Genomic DNA, 24,990 nt, shown 5'->3' with positions numbered 1-24,990 from the left:
GCAGGCAAACTGCAGATCCAAAAGCAGATCCAAACACTGATACATGTTAGACCACATTATGGATCAACAGAGAGATTGCAAGGATGTTCGTTCTACCCACCCCCTAAGAGGAGCAGAATGCTGGTCTGAGTATTGTCAGGTGTATTGTGTCTTTGAAGATAAAATCTAAGATGCTTTGGCACAGAGTCAAGCCACAAAGGAAGCTTCATGTAACTGTTCTTAAAGACACGGCCAAGATACAAGAACTGGAACACAAACTAGCCACAGGAATAGCCGATGTCCCCGAGGACAATATTGTCATTGAAGATTCTTGGAAAAAGTTAAAGGATGTTACTTACAGCGCAGCATCTGAGGTGCTAGAATTCATTAAACAGAAGCACCAAGACTGTTCCTCAGCATCGACCAAGACTTGCAGACAAAGTGGACGACACTCACAGATCTTACATCCCTGACAAGAAATCAGCAGCAAAAAACCCAGATACCATCGTGCTAAACACATGCTGCAGCCAAACTGAGAGAGATGAAGAACCGATGGTGGGAAAACAAGGCTGATGAGCTTTGAGCAGCTGCTGATAAAAATGACCTGGAGGCTCTACATGAAAGTCTGCGATCAGTCTATGACTCCAAAACCAACGAACACCCATACCCTCAGCAGATGGCAATCGGCTCCTAACAAATAGGCACGAGATTCTCTCTCGTTGGGCAGAGCACTTCAGCAACATCTTAAATCACCAATCCACAGTGTACAATGGTACCACTGAGTCACTTCCACAGCACCACACTCTGGAAGAGCTTGCTCTCCACCCTTCTCAAGCAGAAGTCACAAAGGTCATAAAGCAGCTTTCTATGGGCAAGTCACGGGAGCTGATGACACTTCACCTGAAGTATCCAAGTAAGGAGGGACTCACATGGTTAGGGAACTCACTAGTCTCTTCTGCCCAATCTGGAAGCAGGGCACTGTGCTGTAAGACTACAAGGATGCCTCTATAACTCATCTCTACGAACAGAAAGGGAGCAAGTCCAACCTTGACAATCATCGTGGAATGTCACTTCATTCAAGAGTAGCAAAAATTCTTGCAAGTGTTATACTTAATGGGATTGTCTCAGTGTACCCAGAATTATAGAGCAGCTTCCGTGCAGGATGGGGAACAGTGGACATGATCTTTGCAGCACATGACAAGAATAAGGACCTCTATATGGTGTTCTTTGGCCTGTCCAAGGCTTTTGACAGTAAACTGGGAAGACCTGTGGAAGGTTCTGCACAAATTTAGCTGCCCTGAAAAGATGATCATTGTCATTCACCCATTTCACGATAGTACGATGACCAGTGTGATACTAAATGGTACATCATCAGATGCTTTTCCTGTCACCAACAGCACCAAGCAAGGCCGTGTATTGGCTCCAGCTCTGTTTACCATATACTTCTCGCCCATCTCTGGTACGCACTCAAAGATCTTGACGCACAAGTACACATTCAATTCAGGACAGACAGCAACCTCTTCAACTTACAAAGGTTCAAGGTTTGCACAAAGGTTACTGAACAACTACTGAGTGAACTCTTGTTCGCAGATGACTGTGCTCTCATAGCAAGTACTCCAGAGGGCATTCAGCTCCTGTTGATCACTTTGCACTAGTCTCAGAACACTTTGGCTGACAATACATCTGAAGAAGACAGAGATCTTGTATCAACCCACCTCTGGTCACGTACTCCAAGATCCCACATTCATTATCAACAACACACCCTTCTGTTCAGTACAGTTTTACTATCTTGGGAGTATCCTCCCCAATAACACTATGGCGGATGACAAAATCAATCATCGCCTGACAAAAGCAAGCTCAGCGTTTGGTAGGTTCAGTCACAGACTTTGGAAGGAGTTTGTCTCTGAACAAAGATCAAGATCTACCAGGCAGTGGCTCTTACATCACTTCTTTTTGGGTGTGAAACTTGGACAACCTACCAGCATCACACAAAACAACTAGAAGCATTCCGTCTTCACTGTCTGAGATCTATTTGTGACATCAGGACAAAATCCCCAACACTGAGGCTCATTCAAAGTGCTGCATTCTTGGCATTGGGAGCTCAGCTTCTCTGGGCCAGTCATGTGCTTTCAATGGAGGATTCCCACATACTAAAGTTAATACTCTAATACTCTACAGCCATCCGGGCATGGGAACCAGCACCATAGGATGTCCCAAATTCAGATATAAAGACAATCTGAAAGCCAAGCTCAGAGCTTGCAAACTGTATCCCAATACACAGGAAAAAAAACAACCTTGGACAGACCCAAACGGAGAAGTCTCTGTTATCAAGTGATTTTGACATTTGAGGAGAACAGAGTCAAGTGCCTTCAGGACAAGGGAGCAGAGTGCAAAGCCAATACCTCCATCCATCCCTCCAACATTGACTTCATATGTAGTATTTGAAATCGGTTATTCAAATCGAGACTTGGTCTAACGTCACATGAGACAACATCAAATTAGACTGTAAACTGGTCTTTTTTGCTGAACACTGACCTGTCGAAGTGACAGGAGAATTTAGTGGTGGGTTTGGGGCTATGAGTTGGCATCGAGTCTGCAAGGGGCCATGAGGTTAGCTGAGCATCATGAATTGGCACTAAGTTGGTATGTACATTATAAGGGGCCATGGTGAGGGTGGGAGGCATAGGTTGGCATGAGTTGGCATGTATGGGCATAGGGATTGGGTGGGGAGGTGAGGGGGTGATGGCTCGAGGGCCTAATATTTAAGAAAATATCTGGAATGAAGTCCCAGAGAACTGAGGCAGACCTTTTATCCAGCCCACCTCGGCACTCAGCAGCCCCTGTGGCTGCCTGAAATCTGCAGCCGATAGTGGTGGGCCCAACTCCATTCCAAACACCTCCCCTGCGGAACAAAGATCCTGCCATTTGGCGCACTTTTTCCCAGTCCAGCGCATTCACCTTGGGAGCAAAATTCCCGGCCCAGTGTCTGTCCTCAGGCTGAAGACGTTGTGATGTGGTCAGTCCTCAGGGTGAGGTGATCAGGTTGAGGTCAGTCCTCAGGGTGAGGTGATCAGGTTGAGGTCAGTCCTCAGCTTGTGGTGGTCTGTGTTGGTGTCAGTCCTAGGGTTGAGAGGATTGTGTCGGGTCAATCCTGGGGGTGAGGGCATCATGTCGGGGTCAGTCCTCGGGATGATGGAGTTGTGTCAGGGTCAGGCCTGGGAGTGAGGGGTCATGTCAGAGTCAGTCCTGGGAGTGAAGGGTCATGTCAGAGTCAGTCCTGGGAGTGAAGGGTCATGTCAGGGCCAGCCCTGCGGGTGAGGGAGTTGTGAGTCAGTCCAGTGACACCCTCCATCCAGGTGACGGAGTGGAGGTACAGTAGGGGGTGAAGCGCAGCCAAATATAGAAGAGAAACTAAGTCAGTCTGGAAGGCGGAGCGAATATAGACCTGTTGAGGCACAAGGCAATAATGCAAGGCTGGATTGCATCTATTTTAACACATGGAGTCTTAAAGTAAGGCAGGTGAATTGAGGGTGTTGATTAACACGTGGGAATATGATATTGTTGCTATCACAGAGACATGGTTAAGGGAAGGGCAGGACTGGCAGCTCAATATTCCAGGGTATAGAATCTTCAGGCATGACGGGGGTGGTGGGGGGAGGTGTAAAAGAGGAGGCGGCATTGCACTATTGATAAAGGAGTCAATTATTGCAGTAAGGAGGGATGATATCTTAGAAGGTTCCCCAAATGAGGCCATATGGGTAGAACTTAAAAACAAAAAGGGGGCAATCACTTTGCTGGGAGTGTACTATAGGCCTCCAAACAGTCAGGGGGAGATAGAGGAGCAGATATGTAGGCAAACCTCAGAGAAGTGTAAAAATAATAGGGTAATAATAGCAGGGGATTTCAACTTCCACAATATTAACTAGAATAGTCTTAGTGTGAAAGGCTCAGAGGGGGCAGAATTCTTAAAGTGCATCCAGGAGACAGCACGTAGAAAGTCCTACAAGAGAAGGGGCGGTACTGGACCTAATCTTAGGGAATGAAGCCGGGCAACTGGTAGAAGTGTCAATGGGGGAGCATTTTGGGGATAGTGAGCATAACTCTGTAAGATTTAAGGTAGTTATGGAAAAGGACAAAGATGGACCGGAAATAAAGGTCCTGAATTGGGGGAAGGCCGATTTTGATATGACAAAACAGGATCTGGCCAAAATAGACTGGGAGCAGCTACTTGTAGGAAAGTCTACATCTGACCAGTGGGAGTCATTCAAAAAGAAAATAGTGAGAGTTCAGGGCCAACATGTTCCTGTAAAGGTGAAGGTAGGACCAACATGTCCTGGGAACCCTGGATGTCAAGGGATATAGAGGATTGGATAAGGAAAAAAAAGGAGGCTTATGGCAGGTACAGAGGGCTGAAAACAGCGGAAGCCTGAGAGGAGCATAGAAAGTGTAAGGGGGTACTTAAAAAAGTAATCAGGAGAGCAAAGGGGGGGCATGAGAAAAACACTGGCAGGTAAGATAAAGGAAAATCCCCCGGCATTTTATAAATATATTAAGGGTAAGAGAATAACCAGGGAAAGAGTAGGGCCCATTAGGGACCAAAGTGGCAATCTATGCGTGGAGCCAGAGGATGTAGGTGAGGTTTAAATAATTATTTTTCATTTGTGTTCACCATGGAGAAGGACAATGTAGGTTTAGAAATCAGAGAGGGGGACTGTGATATACTTGAACAAATTAGCATTGAAAGGGAGGAGGTATTAGTGGTTTTAGCAGGCTTAAAAGTGGATATATCCCCAGGCCCAGATGAGATGTATCCCAGGCTGCTATGTGAGGCAAGGGAGGAGATTGCAGAGGCTCTGACACTAATTTTCAAATCCTCACTGGCCACAGGAGAGGTGCCAGAGGACTGGAGGACAGCGAATGTTGGACCATTATTCAAGAAAGGTAGTGGGGATAAACCAGGTAGTTACGGGCCAGTGAGCCTAACATTAGTGGTAGGGAAACTATTGGAAAAAATTCTGAGGGAAAGGATTATCCTCCACCTGGAGAAGCAGGGATTAACTGGGGATAGTCAGCATGGCTTTGTCAGAGGGAGATCATATTTAACAAATTTGATTGAATTTTTCTAGGAGGTGACTAGTTGTGTAGATGAGGGTTGTGCAGTTGATGTAGTCTACATGGACTTCTGTAAGGCTTTTGACAAGGTCCCACATGGGAGAATGGTCAAGAAGGTAAGACCCCATGGGATCCAGGGCAATTTGGAAAATTGGATCCAAAATTGGCTTAATGGCAGGAGGCAGAGGGTGATGGTGGAAGGTTGTTTATGCGATTGGAAGCCTGTGACGAGTGGTGTATCACAGGGATCGGTGCTGGGACCCTTGCTGTTTGTAGTGCACATTAATGATTTAGACATGAACATAGGGGGTACAATCAGTGAGTTTGCAGATAACATGAAAATTGATGATGTTGTAAATAGTCAGGAGGAAAGCCTTAGATACAGAACGATATAGATGGGCTGGTAAGATGGGCAGAGCAGTGGCAAATGGAATTTAATCCTGAGAAGTGTGAGATGATGCATTTTGGGAGGACTAACATGGCAAGGGAATACACAATGAATGGTAGGACCCCAGGAAACACAGAGGATCAGAAGGACCTTGGTGTACACGCCCATAGATCCCTGAAGGCAGCAGCACAGGTAGATAAGGTGGTTAGAAGGCATATGAGATACTTGCCTTTATTAGTCGAGGCATAGAATATAAGAGCAGGGAGGTTATGTTGGATAAAAACAAAAAAACTACTGCGGATGCTGGAAATCCAAAACAAAAACAGAATTACCTGGAAAAACTCAGCAGGTCTGGCAGCATCGGTGGAAAAGAAAAGAGTCGACGTTTCGAGTACTCATGACCCTTCAACAGTTCTGCTGAAAGGTCATGAGGACTCGAAACGTCGACTCTTTTCTTCTCCGCCGATGCTGCCAGACCTGCTGAGTTTTTCCAGGTTATGTTGGAGCTGTATAAAATGCTAGTTAGGCCACAGCTGGAGTACTGTGTGCAGTTCAGGTCACCACATTATAGGAAGGATATGATTGCACTGGAGAGGGTGCAGAGGAGATTTACCAGGATGAGGAGAGACTGGATAGGCTGGGGTTATTTTCCCTGGAGCAGAGAAGGCTGAGGGGGGAACCTGATAGAGGTTTACAAAATTATGAGGGGCATAGATGGGGTAGATAGAAAGAAACTTCTCCCTTAACAGAGGTGTCAATAACCAGAGGGCATAGATTTAAGGTAAGGGGCAGAAGACTTAGAGGGGATTTGAGGAAAGTTTTTTCACCTGGAGAATGGTTGGATTCTGGAACACACTGCCTGAGGGGGTAGAGGCAGGAACCCTCACAACATTTAAGAAGTATTAGATGAGCACTTGAAATGCCTTAGCACACAGGGCTACGGGCCAAGTGCTGGAAAATGGCATTAGAATAGATAGATGCTTGATGGCCAGCAGAGAGACGATGGGCCGAAGGGCCTATTTCTGTGCTGTTTAACTCTTTGACTCTAATAATTCTGGTGAACTGCAGAGCCTGGCCTCTGCACTTCCTGCCCCCAATGTGCTTCAGCAGACTTTGAGGTCCGAATGAGTGAATTTTAATGTTTTCAGAGGGAGGTCTTGTGGTATAGTGGCTATTGTCCCTGCCTCTGACTCAGAGCTTCGGGGTTCGAGTCCCACTCCAGAGCTTGATGGCCATGGAAAGTTTGTTCATAATGAGGCCAAACAGTTTGAGTATCAGCTGGTAAATCCTCCCAATATGGCAGGCAGTAAGAGTGGGAGAGTTTCCTGGTCACCCATGCTTGATGCAGAGTGGCATCCCCTTGAGCTATAGCCTCTAGTGAAAGGCTAGTGACCAGTCCCAGGAAAAACTAGCCATGGATACAAATATAAGCACATGCTTTGCCTGCCTCATGTGTCACTGAGAAAGCCTCTAAGTCTTTAACAGGGACGTTACAATCATCTGCTATCCACTGGCTCCAGATTCCTTCAACTGTTTGTAACACTGTTAGTGCTCACACTCTCACCTCTGAGTCTCAAGGTGCTGCTTCAGGTCCCACTCCAGGGCTTCAGCACAAAAATCAAGGCTGAGACTCCAGGGCGGTGCTGAGGGAGTGCTGCTTTGTTGATGGTGCTGTAACAGGGGTGAGATGTTAAACCCAGGCACCAGCTACTAGCTCAGGTGGACATAAAAGACCCCGTGGCATTATTTTGATGTAGAGCAGGAGAGTTCTCCCTGGTGTCCTGGCCAATATTTATCCCTCAATCAATATCGCTAAACAGATTATCTGGTCATTATCAATTTGCAGGTTGTGGGAGCTTGCTGTGCGCAAATTGGCTGTTGCACTTCCCACATTACTACACTTCAAAAAGTACTTTGCTGGCTGTAAAGTGCTTTGAGACATCTGGTGGTTGTGCAAAGTGCTATATAATTGCAAACCTTTCATATTTTATCATTATGCTAGGGACATTGTTTAGACTGAGCAGTAAAGCTAGTGATCCAGGTAATGTTGCTGTCTTGTGTGTCTGTTGCCCAGGTCTGTCGGTACACAGTAATTTCCTGGTAGTTCAGCTGCTTATATCGGTGTTACACTGGTGTTACATCCATGCCTGTGCCAATGGCTATGCAACTGAACAGACTCAGGAAACATCGACTTCAGATGGAAGATTCTGCCCAAGCTCAATGGCGAGTGCGGAAGTGGGAGTGATTTCTGCTGGGGAGCAGGACAGTTGATCACACACGACCTAGCATTGGTCAGCTGATTAAATATGCATCTGTGAGGAGCTCACTCGCAGATGTCGCCATGCCCACCTTTACCTCACGGGGTTGGAGGTCTGGGTGCCATGTTTTTCCCGGTCACTACTCCACCCTTCCCCACTAACCCTTCCTCCCTTCCTTGGTCACCCTCCATGCAACGTGGACTGCCACCACCCGCTCTCAAACATCGGCTCGAGCATTTCCAGACACTCCCCAAAGAGGACAATGCAGCGGCAACCCACCCTTCATCGTGGAAGAAGCCTTCCTCACCAGGTGCACGCCACAGTCATAAAAGTGAACATTTTAATTTCTCATTGGCGGGGTAGTTAACTTGGAGGGGGAATTTAATCCCAGCGAGGTGGCCTTTTAATGATTATGCATGAGATGCGAATGCATGCAAAAGGTCTTCCCGATATTGTTCATCCTGCTCGACCCACCTTTAATCTGCTTTTAAAGTCCCAAGAACAGAATTCCAACAGTTCATCCCAACACCTCAAGAAACTGGAAAAACTCAGCAGGTCTGACAGCATCTGCGGAGAGGGATACAGTTGACGTTTCGAGTCCGTATGACCCTTCATCAGAACTAAAAAATATTTTTTTTCTGATGAAGGGTCATACGGACTCGAAATGTCAACTGTATCCATCTCCGCAGATGCTGTCAGACCTGCTGAGCTTTTCCAGGTATTTTTGTTTTAGTTCTAGATTTCCAGCACCCGTAATATTTTGCTTTTATCTCAAGAAACTGATCTATGGTCTCCCGCCAAACTTCCCGGTTCTGGCAGGACCGGAAGATTCCACCCCATGTGTGTGTAATCCTCTCTAGAGGTCACAGTGGGCAGAGTTTATTTTACAAAGGGCCCAATAATGCTGTCACTCATTCTAAGCCCATGCTTCTTCCACATTGCACCATCCAATGTTCACGGAAAATGAAAACTCACTGATCTCTCTTTGAAAAATAAACCCTTCTTTTCTCTTTGTTTTGAAATCCCAGGAGCCCCTGTTTTCGTTTCGACTCCTCATTTTTACAATGGGGATCCGAGGTTAGTGAGTGCCATAGGCGGAATGAAACCTGATATGGAAACTCATCAAACGTTCCTTGACATAGAGCCAGTAAGTGGAATTGACCGTTTGTACGATATGTGTTTGACATAAACTTCTCTAAAAATGACATTGAATCTCCTGAAGCCACCCCTCTCGGATGAAAAGCCAGATAACTGTATGATTTCTCTAGCTTTACAATCGTAGAAAACTGGAAGATTTTGCACAGAAGGAGACCATTTAGACCCCATCGTGTTTGTGCTGGACCCTCACTTCAACAGTCCTAAACTAACCACTCACCTCCTCTGCTTCAAATGTTTATCCAGCTTTTCTTTAAGCGATGCAGTGGTCTCTGCCCCAGCCACAGGCAGTGATGAAGTATTCCATTTTCCAACAATTCATTATGTACCGAAATCTCCCCAAAGCCCTCTCCTCACTCTTCTTGAGATCTCTTCAGTGGTTTTTAAAGATTTTTTTAAAATATAGGCATCTTTTTAAAAATATGGAATTTTTATTTCTTGTGGAGAAATTTAACGTTCAGCAAATAGAATTAGCTTTTCAGTAAAGGTTTACAGCCGTAATTATGAAGTTCATTTGCCTTTTAACGCCCAGTTTCACCTCATTCACGGAATCACAGAATTATTCCAGTGCAGGAGGAGGCCATTTGGCCCATTGTGTCTGTGCCGGTTCTCTGACTGAGCAAGTCACTTACTGCTATTCTCCCGCCTTTTCCTCATAACCCTGCACTTCTTCCTTTACAAATAACAGTCTAATAATTCCCTTTTGAATGCTTCAGTTGACCCTGCCTCCACCACACTCTCAGGCAGCGCATTCCAGATCCTAACTACTCGATTGACCCTGTCTCCACCACACTCTCAGGCAGCGCATTCCAGATCCTAACTACTCGATTGACCCTGTCTCCACCACACTCTCAGGCAGCGCATTCCAGATCCTAACTACTCGATTGACCCTGTCTCCACTACACTCTCAGACAGTGCATTCCAGATCCTAACCACTCGATTGACCCTGTCTCCACCACACTCTCAGACAGTGCATTCCAGATCCTAACCACTCGATTGACCCTGTCTCCACTACACTCTCAGACAGTGCATTCCAGATCCTAACCACTCGATTGACCCTGCCTCCACCACACTCTCGGATAGTGCATTCCAGATCCTAACCACTCGATTGACCCTGTCTCCTCCACACTCTCAGACAGTGCATTCCAGACCCTAACCACTCGATTAACCCTGTCTCCACCACACTCTCAGACAGTGCATTCCAGATCCTAACCACTCGATTGACCCCGCCTCCACCACACTCTCAGACAGTGCATTCCAGATCCTAACCACTCGATTGACCCTGTCTCCAACACACTCTCAGATAGTGCATTCCAGATCCTAACCACTCGATTGACCCTGCCTCCACCACACTCTCAGGCAGTGCATTCCTGATCCTAACTACTCGATTGACCCTGTCTCTACTACACTCTCAGACAGTGCATTCCAGATCCTAACCACTCGATTAAACCTGTCTCCACCACACTGTCAGGCAGTGCATTCCAGATCCTGAACACTCGCTGTGTGAAGAAACTTTTCCACATATCGCTTTTGCTTCTTTCACTAATTACTTTAAGTCTCTGCCCTCTGTTCTCGTTCTCATTCAACAAGCTGTGCCTTTTTCCTGGGTTTTTACAGGGAGAATAAATAGCGTTAGAGTGGGTTCTTGTCAGTTTATGATTACAAGGGTGATAGGAGTCAGTGGGAAGCTCTACACAGCACAGTCTGGAGGAACCTGGAATTACTGACTGGACTTCTATATTTAACTGCACGTGTATGAACGCCCAAAGGTGTGGTCAGTTTCAGTGGGGTAATGCTGGTAAACCCTGCTTCACCGTCACTACCACAGGAAAATTCAGGGCATTGTCTTCATCCCCTCCATCACAAGCTCCACTCCCTCACTACCAACTTCACCCCTTTCCTGACAACAGTCTGAGGCTAAACCAGACTATTTGCAACCTTGATGTCATATTTGACCCCAAGATGAGTTTCGGACCTCATACCTGCATCGTCACTAACACAGCTTGTTTTATCCTCTGTAACACCACCCGACTTCACCCCTTCCTCAGCTCATGTGCTGTTGAAACCTCCATTCATGCCTTTCTTTTCCTGTAGGCTTGGATATTCCAATGCACTCCTGCCTGCTCTCCCACATTCTACCCTGCTTCAGGCCATCCAAAACTCTGCTACCCCTGCCCTAACTCACCTATCACCTCTGTGCTCGCTGACCTACACTGGCTCTCGATTAAACAGCGTCTTGGGATTTTAAAATTCTCATCCTTGTTTACCAATCCCTCCATGGCTGCACCCCCTCCCTCTTTCTCTATTCGCCTCCAGCCTCATAACCCTCTGAGATCTCTGGGCTTCTCTAATTCTGGCCTCTTGAGCATCCCTGATCATTCCACCATTGGTGGCTGTGCTATGATCTCTGGAATTCCCTCCCTACACCTCTCTACCTCTCTTTTCTCTTTTGAGACAACCCTCAAAACCAGCCTCTTTGAAAATATCTGCCATAATATCATCTTATGTGGCTTGGTGTCAAATTTTATTTGATAATGCAGTGAAGCACCTTGCGACACTTTACCACATAAAGGCTATATATAAATAGAAGTTGTTATTGTATTACATACAAATAAAGATCAAACGTATGTCTTTGAATGAGAATTAATGTAATCCTGCACCTTGCTCCTATTATCCTTGTCCTCTAAGTGATCATCATCTAAGGATTATATATTGTATCGATTTCCCACCGGATATTTACTCAGACCTAAATATATTGCATCCACTTCCAATCTGAAAGCTTTACTTCCTGTTTCCATAAGTTTTGGTCATGTTTTTATGTCATCATTTAACATTGAGAATAGCTCCAGAAATAAGTATAATCGGTTCTGTCTTGCAAACTTCAACCTCCGATATACTGAGATCCCTCTTTCAGTAGGAAGGCAGTGGGAGCTTCTGGTTTCCACCTCCCAGCTGTCTGCTGCCCATCCTTCCTTTGTCATCTCTGGCAGTCTCCAACTTCTCTTCTGTGGTGTCAGCTGTGGCTCCGGGATAGCACTCCCACCTCCTCTGCGTCAGGAAGCTGTGGGCTCAAGTCCACCTCCAGAGCCTTGAGCACATCGTCAAAGCGAATGCTGAGAGGGTGCTGCCCTTTTGGATGGGATGGTAAACCCCATCTGCTCTCTCAGGTGGGTTTAAAAGATTCCACGGCACTACTGCAAAGAAGAGCAGGAGAGTTCTCATGTGTGTCCTGGCAAACACATATCCCTCAATCAGCACCGTGAAGGGGTGATCTCACCATTGTTTGTGGGAGCTTGCAGTGTTCAAATTGGCTGCTGCATTTCCTACATCGGTAACTATAATTTAAAAAATATTGACTATGAAGCGATTTGGGATGTCCTGAGATCATGATAGGTGCTACATAAATGCAAGTTTTCTTCCTTACATGCCGCATCCACATTTTCATTGACAGCTGCCTAATTCCCTTGGCAGCCTCCCACTCTGTCCCTTCTCTTGCCCACTTTTCATTGATGCCCCTCTCTCTTTCCTGCCTGCCCTCACATTTCCCAACTCATCATGCCCTTTCTTTGACCAACTCTTGCAGCTTGCCATTGCCAACCCCTTCAGATTGTTTCCTCTGGCAGCAGCCATTGCCCCTGTGTGCCCATAAACCTTGACCCACAAAGAGATGAATGATAAAGGAACCAATCTAGCGGAAAGTAACCTTGCGATTCCTTGATTCACAGATGACCGGTATACCTGTCAGAGCAGCCAAGAGAATGCAGGTCAATATTCATGTAGAGGCGATGAAGTACATTGTGTAAGTGCCACATTTTACTCTCTAGGAAAACAACTGCTTGAATTTTAAGACTCAATTACAAAAGTTTATATTAAGTAAACTTCCAGCTATATTCATTACAAGATCCCAAAATGCAACCGCACCCCCTCCCACCTCTTCACCATCCTGGAAACACCTTCCCATGACCATGCTACCTCTGTTCTAACAGAAGACGTTTGGCGTAAATGGAAATTCCAGCTCAGATAGAATCGTGCTCAGACACTCAATGACAGGACCAGCTTCTGGATTACTCTTTTCCTAAATCCAGGTTTTAGACTGGTTCTGCACCAGCAAGCTAACTGATATTTGGGACTCTCACCTCAGTATTTACAGTGAGATCAATCCTTTCTAAATTTGAATGTTGGTTGGGACTTGGTATGAATTATAGAATGATACAGCACATAAAGAGGCCATTCAGCCCATTGCACCAGTGCCAGCGCTCTATGAAGGAACTATCCCATTACTGTCACTCCCTGTGTTTTCTCTGTAGCCCTGCAAAATCCCTCCTCACAAGTATTTATTCAATTTTCATACAAAATAATAAGAAGAATAAAAATCGACACCACTTTAAATTTAAAGGACATAAAACAAAAACAAAAAAATGCTGGGAGTACTCAGATGGTCAGGCAGCATCTTTGGAGAGAAATTGTTCGTATTTCAGGTCCTGAAACGTTAACTCTGTTTTTCTCTCCACAGATGCTGCCAGACCTGCTGAGTATTTCCAGTGTTTTCTGTTTTCATTTCAGATGTCTAGCATCTGACGTGTTTTAGCTTTTGTTGAATTTATAATATTCAGCCAGCCAGGTATTTACCATGTGTGGTATAGGGAGTCCGAGTTGCTGGGGCAACATGCACTTTTGTACTCTGGAGTTATGGATAGCGATGGTAGAGGCTGCAACATCCTTTGCCAGAAATCTCTCCCTCTTTCACTGCCTGCCGTTGGCACGTGTTGGATGGATTTTCAGGTTGATAATTACACTATGAAAGCACCTTCCATGGCCATTAAGTCCTGGAGTGGGACTAGAACTCAGAGCCTCTGGGTGAGAGTCAGGGATACAGCCCACTGCACTGCAAGACCATCCATGAGTACTTAGAATCGGAGCTCAGTTCAGAACGATGAAGTCATCTTGTTCAATCAAACCTGAAAGCTACTTGTGTGATGAGCAGGAGCAATTATAAGTGAGTGAGTTTATATAGAATATTCAGCATGGAAACAGGCCATTTGAGCCTAGCTGGCTATGCTCCACTCAAGCCTCCTCCCATCCTGTCTCTTCTAACTCCGTAAGCATAACTCTATTCCCATTGCCCTCATATGCTTATCCAGCCTCCCCTTATCTACTATTTGTTTCAAATTGTGTGTAAGTCATGGCTCAGTTAGGAGCACTCTCACCTCTGAATGACAACGGCTCCAAGTTCCAGTCTCACTCCAGGGCTTGAGTGCAAAAATCAAGGTTGATCCTCCAGTGCAGTACTGTGGGAGCACTGCACTGTCAGAGGTGCTGTCTTTGGGGTGAGATGTTAAATTGAAGCTCTATCTGCCTGCTCAGGTGGATGTCAATGATCCCATGGCACTATTTCTAATAAGCGCAGGCAAGTTTTCCGCTGTGTGTCTTGACCAATATTTATCCCTCAATCAACATCACAAAGCAATCTGGTCGTGGTCACATTACTGTGGGATCTTACTGAGCTCATATTGGCTCCCAAGTTTCCTGCATTACAACACTGACTACACTTTGAAAACTCTTTGTTAAACTGCTTTGAGACATCCAATAGTTGTGAAAAGCACTGTATAAAAGCAAGTTTTCAACCACTCCCTGTGGTACGAGTTCCACATTCTCACCACAATTCTTCTGAAATCCCTATTTGATTTCTAATATTGATGCTCTCTAGTTTTCCTCTCCCCCACAAGTTCTGGTATCATTGTTATAAATTGTTTTTGCACCCTTTCCAGTGACTCTGTATCCTTTTTATAATATGGTGAGCCGAACTGTGCACAGTAGTCCCCACGTGTCGAACTAAGGCTCCATATCAATTTGACATAACTGCTCTACTTTTAGTGATAGACCCCTAGTGCTTTGCTTGGTTTTTATGGCCTTATCTGCATTGCAACTTTTTGTAATTTGTGCATTTGTAATCCAATATTGTTCTGTTCCTCTACCTCATTTAGATTATTATTTTCCAAGTAGTCAGCGACATCCTTATTTTTTTTACCAAAATATAATATCTCACATTTATCTGTGTTGAAATTCATTTGCCAATTATCTGCCCATTCTGCAAGTTCATTTATGTCTTCCTGTAATTCGTTGCAGTCCTCCTCAGTATTAACTATCCCTCCCAATTTGGTGTCATTGGCAAATTTTAAAAATGTGTTCTTGATTCCCAAATTCTAAATCAATAATATAAATTGTGAACAACTTCTTGCAAGAACATTTTTTCTCTGATGGTCGTGAGTCTTTGGAACTCTCTCCCTCAAAAGATGGCAGAAGCAGAGTCTTTGAATATTTTTAAGGCAGAGCTAGATAGATTCTTGATAAGCAAGGGGGTGAAAGGTTATCAGGGGTAGGCAGGAATGTGGGGTTAAGGTTACAATCAGATCAGCCATGAACTTATTGAATGGCAGAGCAGGTTCGAGGGGCCGAGTGGCCTACTCCTGCTCCTAATTTGTATATTCAAATGTACAAATATTTAACAACAGTTTTTCTAATGCATCATTTTCAATATATTTGTTTACAGCCAGACTGGTCAAATAAGGACAATGATTTTACCAGTTTTCTTTTTAAATGAGGTATGTTATATGTTTTTTTTTGGTTGCATATTAAGCATATAATTATTGCACTAATGTGACATCTTCCACTTCTATTTCCCACGCTAACTATTCTGTTCAATTCTCCATGAACGCAGTTGTCAATTTGGTTACAATTTGTGAGTAGATTATTAAATACCGCACAATAATTAATTTAACAATAGTTTGCATTTGTAGACCGCTCCTAATATTACAGAAAAGCTCACATAATCTGAGTCAGGAGGACATAGCACAATGCTGAGCAGGAAGGTAAACAGGAGACATGGAGAGTGCTAGGATGAGGGGTCAAAGGACAGTTTTGAAAAGGACTTTAAAAAGAGGGAAGGAAGCTGCAAGGCAGGGGGAACTAGGCGTACAGTTTGCCGATGGGGGACGGAGGCGGGCAAGAACCGGGATGAGCAGAGGCAGTGAGAAGTGGAAAACAAGGAGAGGTTTAGTGACGAAGGAGGAAGGGGCACATGCAAAAAGATGGATGGGGGGTGGGGAGACCAGGAAGGGATTTGAAATTTTGGAGCCATTTGGTGGAAATGGGGAAAAGCAACGAAGCTTGAAGAGTGAAGGAGCTAGTGCAGGCGAGGCTGAGGAATAAAGCATTAGGAATGAGTTGAAACTTTTGGGTGGTTTAGACAGAGAAGTTTTTGAAGAAGTCAATCTCAAGGAGCAGAATTTTGCCCTTGATGGGCGGTCGGGCCCCACCGGCTCGGCGGCGGGTGGGCAGCCAATCGCCACCGCCGAACCGGGCCCTGCCGCCATTTTAAGTGGGCGGGCCAATTAAGGCCCACCCAGCGGGCTGCCAGACAGGAAGTGCTATGCGCTTCCTGTGGGGGGAGGGATTCCCCAGCTGCCAGAGTGCGCTCTTTCACGCATGCACACGAATGAGCGCACATTTCCCTGAGACTAAGTGCTGTGTCAGGGAGATCACTGACAGTGTTTGAAACTTTAAAAATAGAAAAATAAACAAGTTATTAACATGTCCCCCTCATGTGATAATGTCACACAAGATGGGACATGTTAATAAATATGACTAAAACTTTATTAAACTTTTTAAAACAGACATGAAACCTCACCCCGCCAGTGGATGAGGTTTCATGATTTTTCTGAAGCCCGCCAGGGCTCCCGGCTTGCCCACCAACCTTAAGGTTGGACAGGCAGGGCCTTTAATTGGTTTAACTACCCTGTCAATGACCTCAATTGGCCATTGACAGGTCAGCGGGTGGACAGCTGATCGCGCTGTCCGCCCGCCTTCCTGAATATTTAAATGGGGTGGGATGATGTCAGGGGGGAACCCCTGATGTCATCCCACGTCATTTTCACGTTGGCGAGCGGACCCTGCCCCCAGCTCGCTGACGGAAAAATTCTGACCAAGGTGACAAAGGCTCAGTCATGGGCCTTGGCAGCAGAAGGGGTAACATGAGGGTAACGTGAGGTACAGCTACAAAAGTGGAACAAAACATTCTGCCCCTCAATCTTGTACACCTCGATCAGGTCGCCCCTCAGTCTTCTCTGCTCCAAAGAAAACAACCCAAGTCTACCCAACCTCTCTTCATAACTTAAATGTTTCATCCCAGGCAACATCCTGTGAATCACCTCTGCACCCCCTCCAGTGCAATCACATCTTTCCTATAATGTGGCAACCAGAACTGCACACAGTACTCCAGCTGTGGCCCCACCAAGGTTCTATACAACTCCAACATGACCTCCCTACTTTTGTAATCTATGCCTCGATTGATAACGGCAAGTGTCCCATATGCCTTTTTCACCATCCCACTAACATGCTCCTCCGCCTTCAGAGATCTATGGACACACACCCCAAGGTCCCTTTGTTCCTCAGAACTTCCTAATGTCATGCCGTTCATTGGATACTTCCTTGTCAAATTACTCCTTCCAAAATGTATTACCTCACACTTTTCAGGGTTAAATTCTATCTGCCACTTATCTGCCCATTTGACCATCCTGTCTATATCTTCCTATAGCCCAAGACACTTAACCACCCGGCCAATCTTTGTGTCATCCGCAAACTTACTAATCCTCCCCCCCACATAGTCATCTAGGTCGTTTATATAAATGACAAATAATAGGGGACCCAGCACAGATCCCTGTGGTACACCACTGGACAATGGCTTCCAGTCACTAAAGCAGCCTTCTGTCAACACCCTCTGTCTCCTACAACTAAACCAATTTTGAATCCACCTTATCAAATTACCCTGTATCCCATGTGCATTTATAAGTCTCTTTACAAGTCTCCCATGTGGTACCTTGTCAAAGGCTTTGCTGAAATCCACATAAACTACATCAACTGCACTACCCTCATCGATATACCTGGTCACCTCCTCCAAAAAAATCAGTCAAATTTGTTAGGCGTGACCTCCCTCTGACAAAGCCAAGCTGACTATCCCTGATCAAACCTTGCCTCTCCAAGTGGAGATAGATTCTCTCCTTCAGAATTTTCTCCAATAGTTTCCCTACCAGTGACGTGAGACTCACTGGTCTGTAGTTCCCTTGGCTTATCTCTACAACCCTTCTTAAATAGCGGAACCACATTAGCTGTTCTTCAGTCCTCTGGCACCTCCCCCGTGGCTAGAGAGGAATTAAAAATTTGGGTCAGAGCCCCTGTGATCTCCTCCCTTGCCTCCCTCAGCAGTCTGGGACACAAATCATCCGGACCCGGAGATTTGTCCACTTTTAAGCCTGCCAACACCTCCAATACCTTGTCACTCCCTATATCAAATTGCTCAAGAACTTCGCAGTCTCTCTCCCCAAGTTCGATACCTTCATCCTCATTCTCTTGGGTGAAGACGGATGTGAAGTATTCATTCAACACTCTACCAATGTCCTCTGGCTCCACCCATAGATTGCCCCCTTGGTCCCTAATGGGCCCTACTCTTTCCCTGGTTATCCTCTTCCCATTGATATACTTATAGAATAACTTGGAATTTTCCCTACTTTTACCAGCCAGAGCTTTCTCATATCCCCTCTTTGCTCTCCTAATTGCTTCCTTAAGCTCCACCCTGCACTTTCTGTACTCCACTAATGCCTCCGCTGATTTGGTCCCCTAGTACCTGATAAAAGCCTCTCTTTTCCTTCTCATCGTAACCTGAATATCTCTGGTCATACATGGTTCTCTGGGCTTGTTACTCCTTCCTATCACCCTAGAGGGAACATGTTGAGCCTGTACCCTCCCCATTTCCTTTCTGAACGCCCCCCACTGCTCCCCTGTAGATTTCCCCACAAGTAGCTGTTCCCAGTCTACCTTGGCCAGATCCTGCCTTATTTTACTAAAATCCACTCTCCCCCAATCCAAAACATTTTTTTGCAACTTGTCAATTTCTTTGTCCATAACAAACTTAAACTGTACCATGTTGTAGTCGCTATCACTGAAATGCTCGCCCACCACCACCTCAGTCACCTGTCCGGCTTCATTCCCCAGAATTAGGTCCAGCACTGCGCCGTCCCTGGTTGGACCCTCTACATATTAACCTAAAAAGTTTTCCTGTACACATTTCAAGAAATACACACCATCCAAGCCCTTAACACTATGTCTATCCCAATTAATGTTGGGAAAGTTGAAATCACCTAATATAATTACCCTATTGTTATTGTTTTTACACACCTCCGTAAATTGTGCACATATTTGCTCCTCAATTTTCCACTAACTATCCGGGGTTTATAATAAACACCTAGCAATGTGGCTGCTCCTTTTTTATTCCTAAGCTCTACCCACAAAGCTTCATTCGATGCCCCCTCCAAGATATCAGCTCTCCTTACTGCAGCAACTGACTCCTTAAATAATAATGCAATGCCCCCTTCTCTTTTACCCCCTCCCCTGTCTCGCCTGAAGATTCTATATCCCGGAATGTTGAGCTGCCAATCCTGCCCCTCCCTGAACCACGTCTCAGTGATGGCTGCTATATCACAATTCCACGTGTTAATCCTCACCCTTAACTCATCCGTTTTACCTGTAATACTCCTGGCATTAAAGTAGAGGCCATCCCGCTCTGGTTCAGATGTAGACCATCCCGCTTGTATAGGTCCCACCTTCCCCAGTAATGGTCCCAGTGATCCAGGAATCTAAAACCCTCCCTCCTGCACCAACTCTTAAGCCATGTATTCATCTGCGCTATTCTCTGAGCTCGCTAGCACGTGGCACTGGGAGTAATCCAGAGATTACAACCCGAGAAGTCTTGCTTTTAAGTCTACTGCCTAGCTCCATGAATTCTTGATGCAAGACCTCATCCCTCTTTCTACCTATGTCATTGGTACCAACATGTATCATGACCTCTGCCTTATCACCCTCCCCCTTCAGGATGCCCTGCAGCCGTTCAGTGACATCCCAGACCCTGGCACCAGGGAGGCAACATACCATCCTGGAGTCACGTTGACAGCCACAGTAGCGCCTATCTGTTCCCCTGACTATAGAATCCCCTATTATTATTGATCTTCCTCCCTTCCTCCCCTCCTGTACAGACAGGCTGCTTGTGGTGCCAGAAGCTTGGCTCTGTCTGCACTCCCTGGAGGAACCAGCGCCCTCATCAGACTCCAAAATGGAATACCGATATGCGAGCGGGACCCCAAGGGACTCCTGAACTACTGCCTGTTTCTCTTGGACTGCCTGGTGGTCACCCATTCCCTTCCTTCCTCAAGTCCCTTCAGCTGCGCTGTGACCACCTCTCTAAACATGCTATCCACGATGCTCTCAGACTCGCGGATGCTCCACAGTGTCCCCAGCCACCATTCCAGCTCTGAAACCTGAGCTTCCAGGAGCTGCAGCTGGACACACTTCCTGCACCCGTGCTGGTCCCGGGCACTGCAAATGTCCCCAGCTTCCCACATGGAGCACGAGGAGCACACCACGGCTTTGAGCTCTCCTGCCATGACTTATCCCTTTAAATTAAACCTTTTAAATCAATTATTCTAGTGCCCTTCTTTCCTGATCCTCGTTACTACAGAATATACAAACTATAAACCACAAAAAAACCTTAAACTATAAGTGATAAAAGTAGTCAATACTTACCCGACCTTACCCACTACTTACCAGTCATTCCTTTCCCATGTAGCCTCTATTGTCAGGGCCCATAGCCTTTGCAGTATCCAGTGCCTTCAGCGATTTCTTGATATGACATGGAGTGAATCAAATTGGCTGGAGACTGGCATCTGTGATGCTGGGGACCTCCAGAGGAGGCCAAGATGGATCATTCACTTGGCATTTCTGGCTGAAGATTGTAGCAAATGCTTCAGCCTTATCTTTTGCACTGATGTGCTGGGCTCCTCCATCATTGAGGATGGGGATATTTGTGGAGCCTCCTCCTCCAGTGAGTTGTTTAATTGTCCACCACCATTCACAACTGGATGTGGCAGGACTGCAGAGCTTAGATCTGATCCGTGAGTTGTGGGATCGCTTAGCTCTGTCTATTGTTACAAGTTTGTAAGGTTGCCATGTTTTGGGACTGTCTCTTTAATTTAGGATGCAGAGGATCATGTGACCTGCTCTGAATTCTGCCCAGCAACAATCTTGGATGGCTTGGTTGTTTAAGGTTAAAGGGGGTCCCGAGTTGTTTTACTGGGAAAAATGTGCAAGATGTTCACACCTGTAAACAGTAACCAGGGCAGCGTACTGACAGTGGATAGAATTTTTAAAGGCAGAATTTTCCCGTTGGTGTGCAGGCCCCGCATGCCAACACGTAAAATGACACGCGGTGACGTCAGGCGTGTGTCCCGGTGTCACCTCGCGTCATCACGATATTTGGGAAGGTGGGCACACTATAAGTTCGGATGCGCGCCCGCCATCAATTAATGGGTCAGTTAAGGCCCTTGAGGCAGCAATTGATCTCCATTTTTCACAGCTCATCTTTAAGACATCGCACAGGCACAACGGGCAGCCGGGTAGGAGGCATTTGTATAAACCTCATCCACGGGTGGGATAAGAGGGGTGAGTGGGGTCGCGAATGTGATGTTTCAGGTATTTAAGTGTGAAAGTTACTGATACTTGCCCGTGTGAGCAGGAATATTTCAAAACTCATACCAGCTGCTAGGACAGGAGTAACAGCCTTGGTCAGGACTATACAGTAAAAATCATTTTTGGGACCTGCAGCTTTCAGGAAGCCTTCCCTTAGCCTGGGAATGGGAGTTGAACTCTCCACTAGAGGCATCTCCTCTGAGGAGGAAGGGAGGGCTAGAAGTAGAAGGAGGACAGGAGTCCACATTCAGCCTCCAGGAGAGCCACCTTTGGGAGGAGAGGCGCAGGCACAAGGGGCACAGAGCCAGCATGTAGTCCAAGGTGGAAGGGGCCACAGAAGACACCACTATCCTGCTGCCAGGGTTTACAGGCGGCGATGCAGCTACCTCAATATGTCTGAGGTGCAATGCCGAAGGAGGCTCCGACTCTCAAGGGAGACAGTAACCTCCATCTGTCAGTTGATTGGGCCTGAGATCTCCGCGCACTGTGTGGGTGGATACCCCATGCCAGTGGCTCTAAAGGTCACAGCTGCCCTCAACCTCTATGCCTCTGGCTCCTTCCAGGGCTCGGTGGGTGATCCTTGTGGTGTCTCCCAATCAGCTGTCCACACTTGTGTCAAGCAGGTTCCAGAAGCACTGTTCAGACGGGCATTGACCTTTATCCATACCGTTGGGACCAGGCAAGCCAGACACAGCGAGCCAGAGGCTTCGCGGCCATTGCTGGCTTCCCCCGCGTCCAGGGTGCAATAGGATGTACACATGTGGCCATCAAGGCGCCAGCAGGTGAGCCCAGTGCCTTCGTCAACAGGAAGGGATTCCACTCCATGAACGTGCAGATAGTGTGTGACCACAGGATGCTGATTCTACAAGTCTGTGCAAGGTGCCCAGGCAGCTCCCATGACGCCTACATCCTCAGACACTCCCAGGTGCCGAGGCTGTTCAGTGCTCCGGCTCGGCTGGATGGATGGCTGCTGGGTGACAATTCTCTATTGTTCGCAGAATGCCGATGGGAAATTGCGCTCGGATTGAAGAGACCAGGTTCATGAGGATTCAAATGAGGCTGGAAGATTTGCCTAGGTTTGGCTAGAGTGAGGGATCTCCAGGACAACCCCCACCATAAATTAGAAGTTATCCAGCTGGGAAAGGGAAAAGGAAGCAAGCCATCGGGAGCTGAGAATAGTTTTGAACTGGTTCCTGGAGAATGAAGGTTCCACTTAAGGGACAGGATAAAGCATTACCCTGGAGGGGGATTTTCAATCATTTTAAAAGTTAAATGAGTAACTTTTCTGTTGCCTACTGAATAGTATTTAAACAATGTTACTTTTGGTTTGTTTGTTACAGTAAAAATTTTAAAACTTGAAATCTTGTTGTGTGATCTTTCCAGTTGGTCACTGGAAACTCAAATATCTTTTCACAAGTTATCATTCTCTAAGGGAATTGCAACTATCGCATGCTGCTTCCACTGTTTGGAATGCAGGTAGTTCTGTGTTGTAGCTTCACCAGGTTGACACCTCATTTTTAGGTATGCCTGGTGATGCTCCTGGCATGCCCTCCTGCACTCTTCATTGAACTAGAGTGGATCCCCCCGCTTGATAATAATGGTAGAGTGGGGGATATGCCGGGCCATGAGGTTACACATTGTGGTTGAGTACAATGCGGCTGCTGCTGATGGTCCACAGCACCTCATGGATGCGCAGATTTGAGTTGCTAGATCTGTTCAAAATTTATCCCATTTAGTATAGTGATAGACAACACAATGGAGGTTATGCTCAGCATGTACTTGGTCTATGCAGTGGTCAGTCCTATCTACTTTATCACGGAGAGGTGCATCTGCGACTGGTAGATTGGTGAGGATGAGGTCAAGCAGGTTTTTCTCTCTTGTTGATTCCCTCACCATCTGCTGCAGACCCAGTCTGGCAGATATGTCCTTCAGGACTCAGCCAGCTTGGTCAATATTGGTGCTACCAAGTCACTCTTGATAGTGGACTTCAAATCCCCTACACAGAGTACATTCAGTGCCCCCTTGGTGCTTCCTCCAAATGGTGCTCCATATGGAAGAGTACTGATTCATCAGCTGAGGGAGAGCAGTTAGTAATAATCATTAGGAGGCTTTTCTACCCCTGTTTAACCTGATACCATGAGAGTTCATGGGGTCAGGAGTCAATGTTGAGGACTCCCAGGGCAACTTCCTCCCGACTGCATTACCACTGCACCTGCTGGTAATGTGCTGTTCCACTGGCAGACCCAGGGATGGTGGTGGTGGTGAGAATCTGAATGGATTTACCTAAGGGTGACTTCATATTCGACAGATTATAATCGCGATGATTTGCAGTCAGTATTTAAGATTGCAAGGTCAAGACTTTAGACCCAGCCGGGCACTGATGGAGAACTCAAAGTATAAACCGGAAATTAAGGCAAGCCAAGGTTGGCGCCTGGTAAAAGGGAATGATGTACAAAAGAGTGTTGGTGATCTTGTGTTGTACTTTCTCTCATTTGTCTAACAGAACGCTGTAATAGATGACAAATCAGCAGCCAAACTAAAAGCAGCGCTTCATAAAATGAAGGTGGTGATTTACATTCCTTACATTTTCCTGTGGATTGGAATCTTGCTTTGCCTGGCTTCTCTTATCCTAGCCTTTGTTGCGTGGAAACGTATAGAGAATAAGGTACATTTACGTTTATTACCAAAAATGATTTACGTGTCATATAATTGAAGATGTGTTTCTTGCAATTGAACAGCAAAAAATTAGTTTGAGATAAAGCTAATTCAGTATTTCAGTTTATTGACAGATTTCCAATTGAAAGCAAAGAGCACATACCTTGAGATTTCAATGTCACATTATTGCTTTCAAAGCATTTATCTGAAGGTCTAAAAGATTTTAAAATACTGAAAATTTTACATTTTTATTGCGTTAAAAGGCTGTGTGCCTAATTTGTTGCTTTGTTACTTTAGGATTTTGTGCCTGTAATTTTAAAACTGCGGAAGCTCGAAACCCAATCTGAAGTAAAGAAGGAGACGCAGACCGACAGGCACTGCTGCAATTAGTACATTCAGTCATCCAGCCTGTGTTTTTGACAGCGACAGTAATGTTACATTCGAACAGGTGAAAATGGTTGACCAACTGTACCATAGGACTCAATTACCAATAAACATGGTCCTTTAAGTTTTTCAGACAATCCTATTACTGTTACCATGTTAGAATAACTTCACCTCTTGAACAATACGAGTTAAAAAACACACCAGTCATTCTGAAACAATTATTATGCTGCGATTATTCCAAGAACCAACTACTTTAAACATTTATATTTATTTTTAGTTGCTCCCTTTGTACACTCTCCACTGTTTGCACAGCCGATGCCTTTGGTTTTAATCCTGTATGGGCAGGATTTTTCCGGTCATCGGGCAGGAGCGGAGGGCGGGCCCAGGAGCAGCCGGGGAATGACCGGCTGCCTGCAATCGGCCCTTGACCGCAATTTCACTCTGGCTGACCAATTAACGGCCAGCCGCCAGGAAACTCAGGCTGAG

General features: G+C 45.9%; 1 protein-coding gene across 2 annotated transcripts in view; it reads left to right on the top strand.

Annotated features, from left to right (window-relative positions):
* LOC144691470 (lysosome membrane protein 2-like) overlaps positions 1-24,633 on the top strand; it is a 151,005-nt gene extending 126,372 nt beyond the window's left edge. For both annotated transcript variants that reach the window (XM_078559581.1, XM_078559580.1), the window contains exons 8-12: positions 8,766-8,884; positions 12,618-12,691; positions 15,443-15,494; positions 23,969-24,130; positions 24,418-24,633. In XM_078559581.1, coding sequence (XP_078415707.1) covers positions 8,766-8,884; positions 12,618-12,691; positions 15,443-15,494; positions 23,969-24,130; positions 24,418-24,510 — 500 coding nt within the window. In that variant the 3' untranslated portion in view covers positions 24,511-24,633. The remainder of the gene's footprint in view (positions 1-8,765; positions 8,885-12,617; positions 12,692-15,442; positions 15,495-23,968; positions 24,131-24,417) is intronic.
* The last annotated feature ends 357 nt before the right edge of the window (positions 24,634-24,990 follow it).

This window comes from Cetorhinus maximus, chromosome 16, assembly GCF_964194155.1.
Source record: "Cetorhinus maximus chromosome 16, sCetMax3.hap1.1, whole genome shotgun sequence".
NCBI classification, from domain to species: Eukaryota; Metazoa; Chordata; class Chondrichthyes; order Lamniformes; family Cetorhinidae; genus Cetorhinus; species Cetorhinus maximus.
The sequence above is the reverse complement of the archived record's forward strand: the minus strand, read 5'-3'. Positions and strand labels throughout refer to the sequence as shown.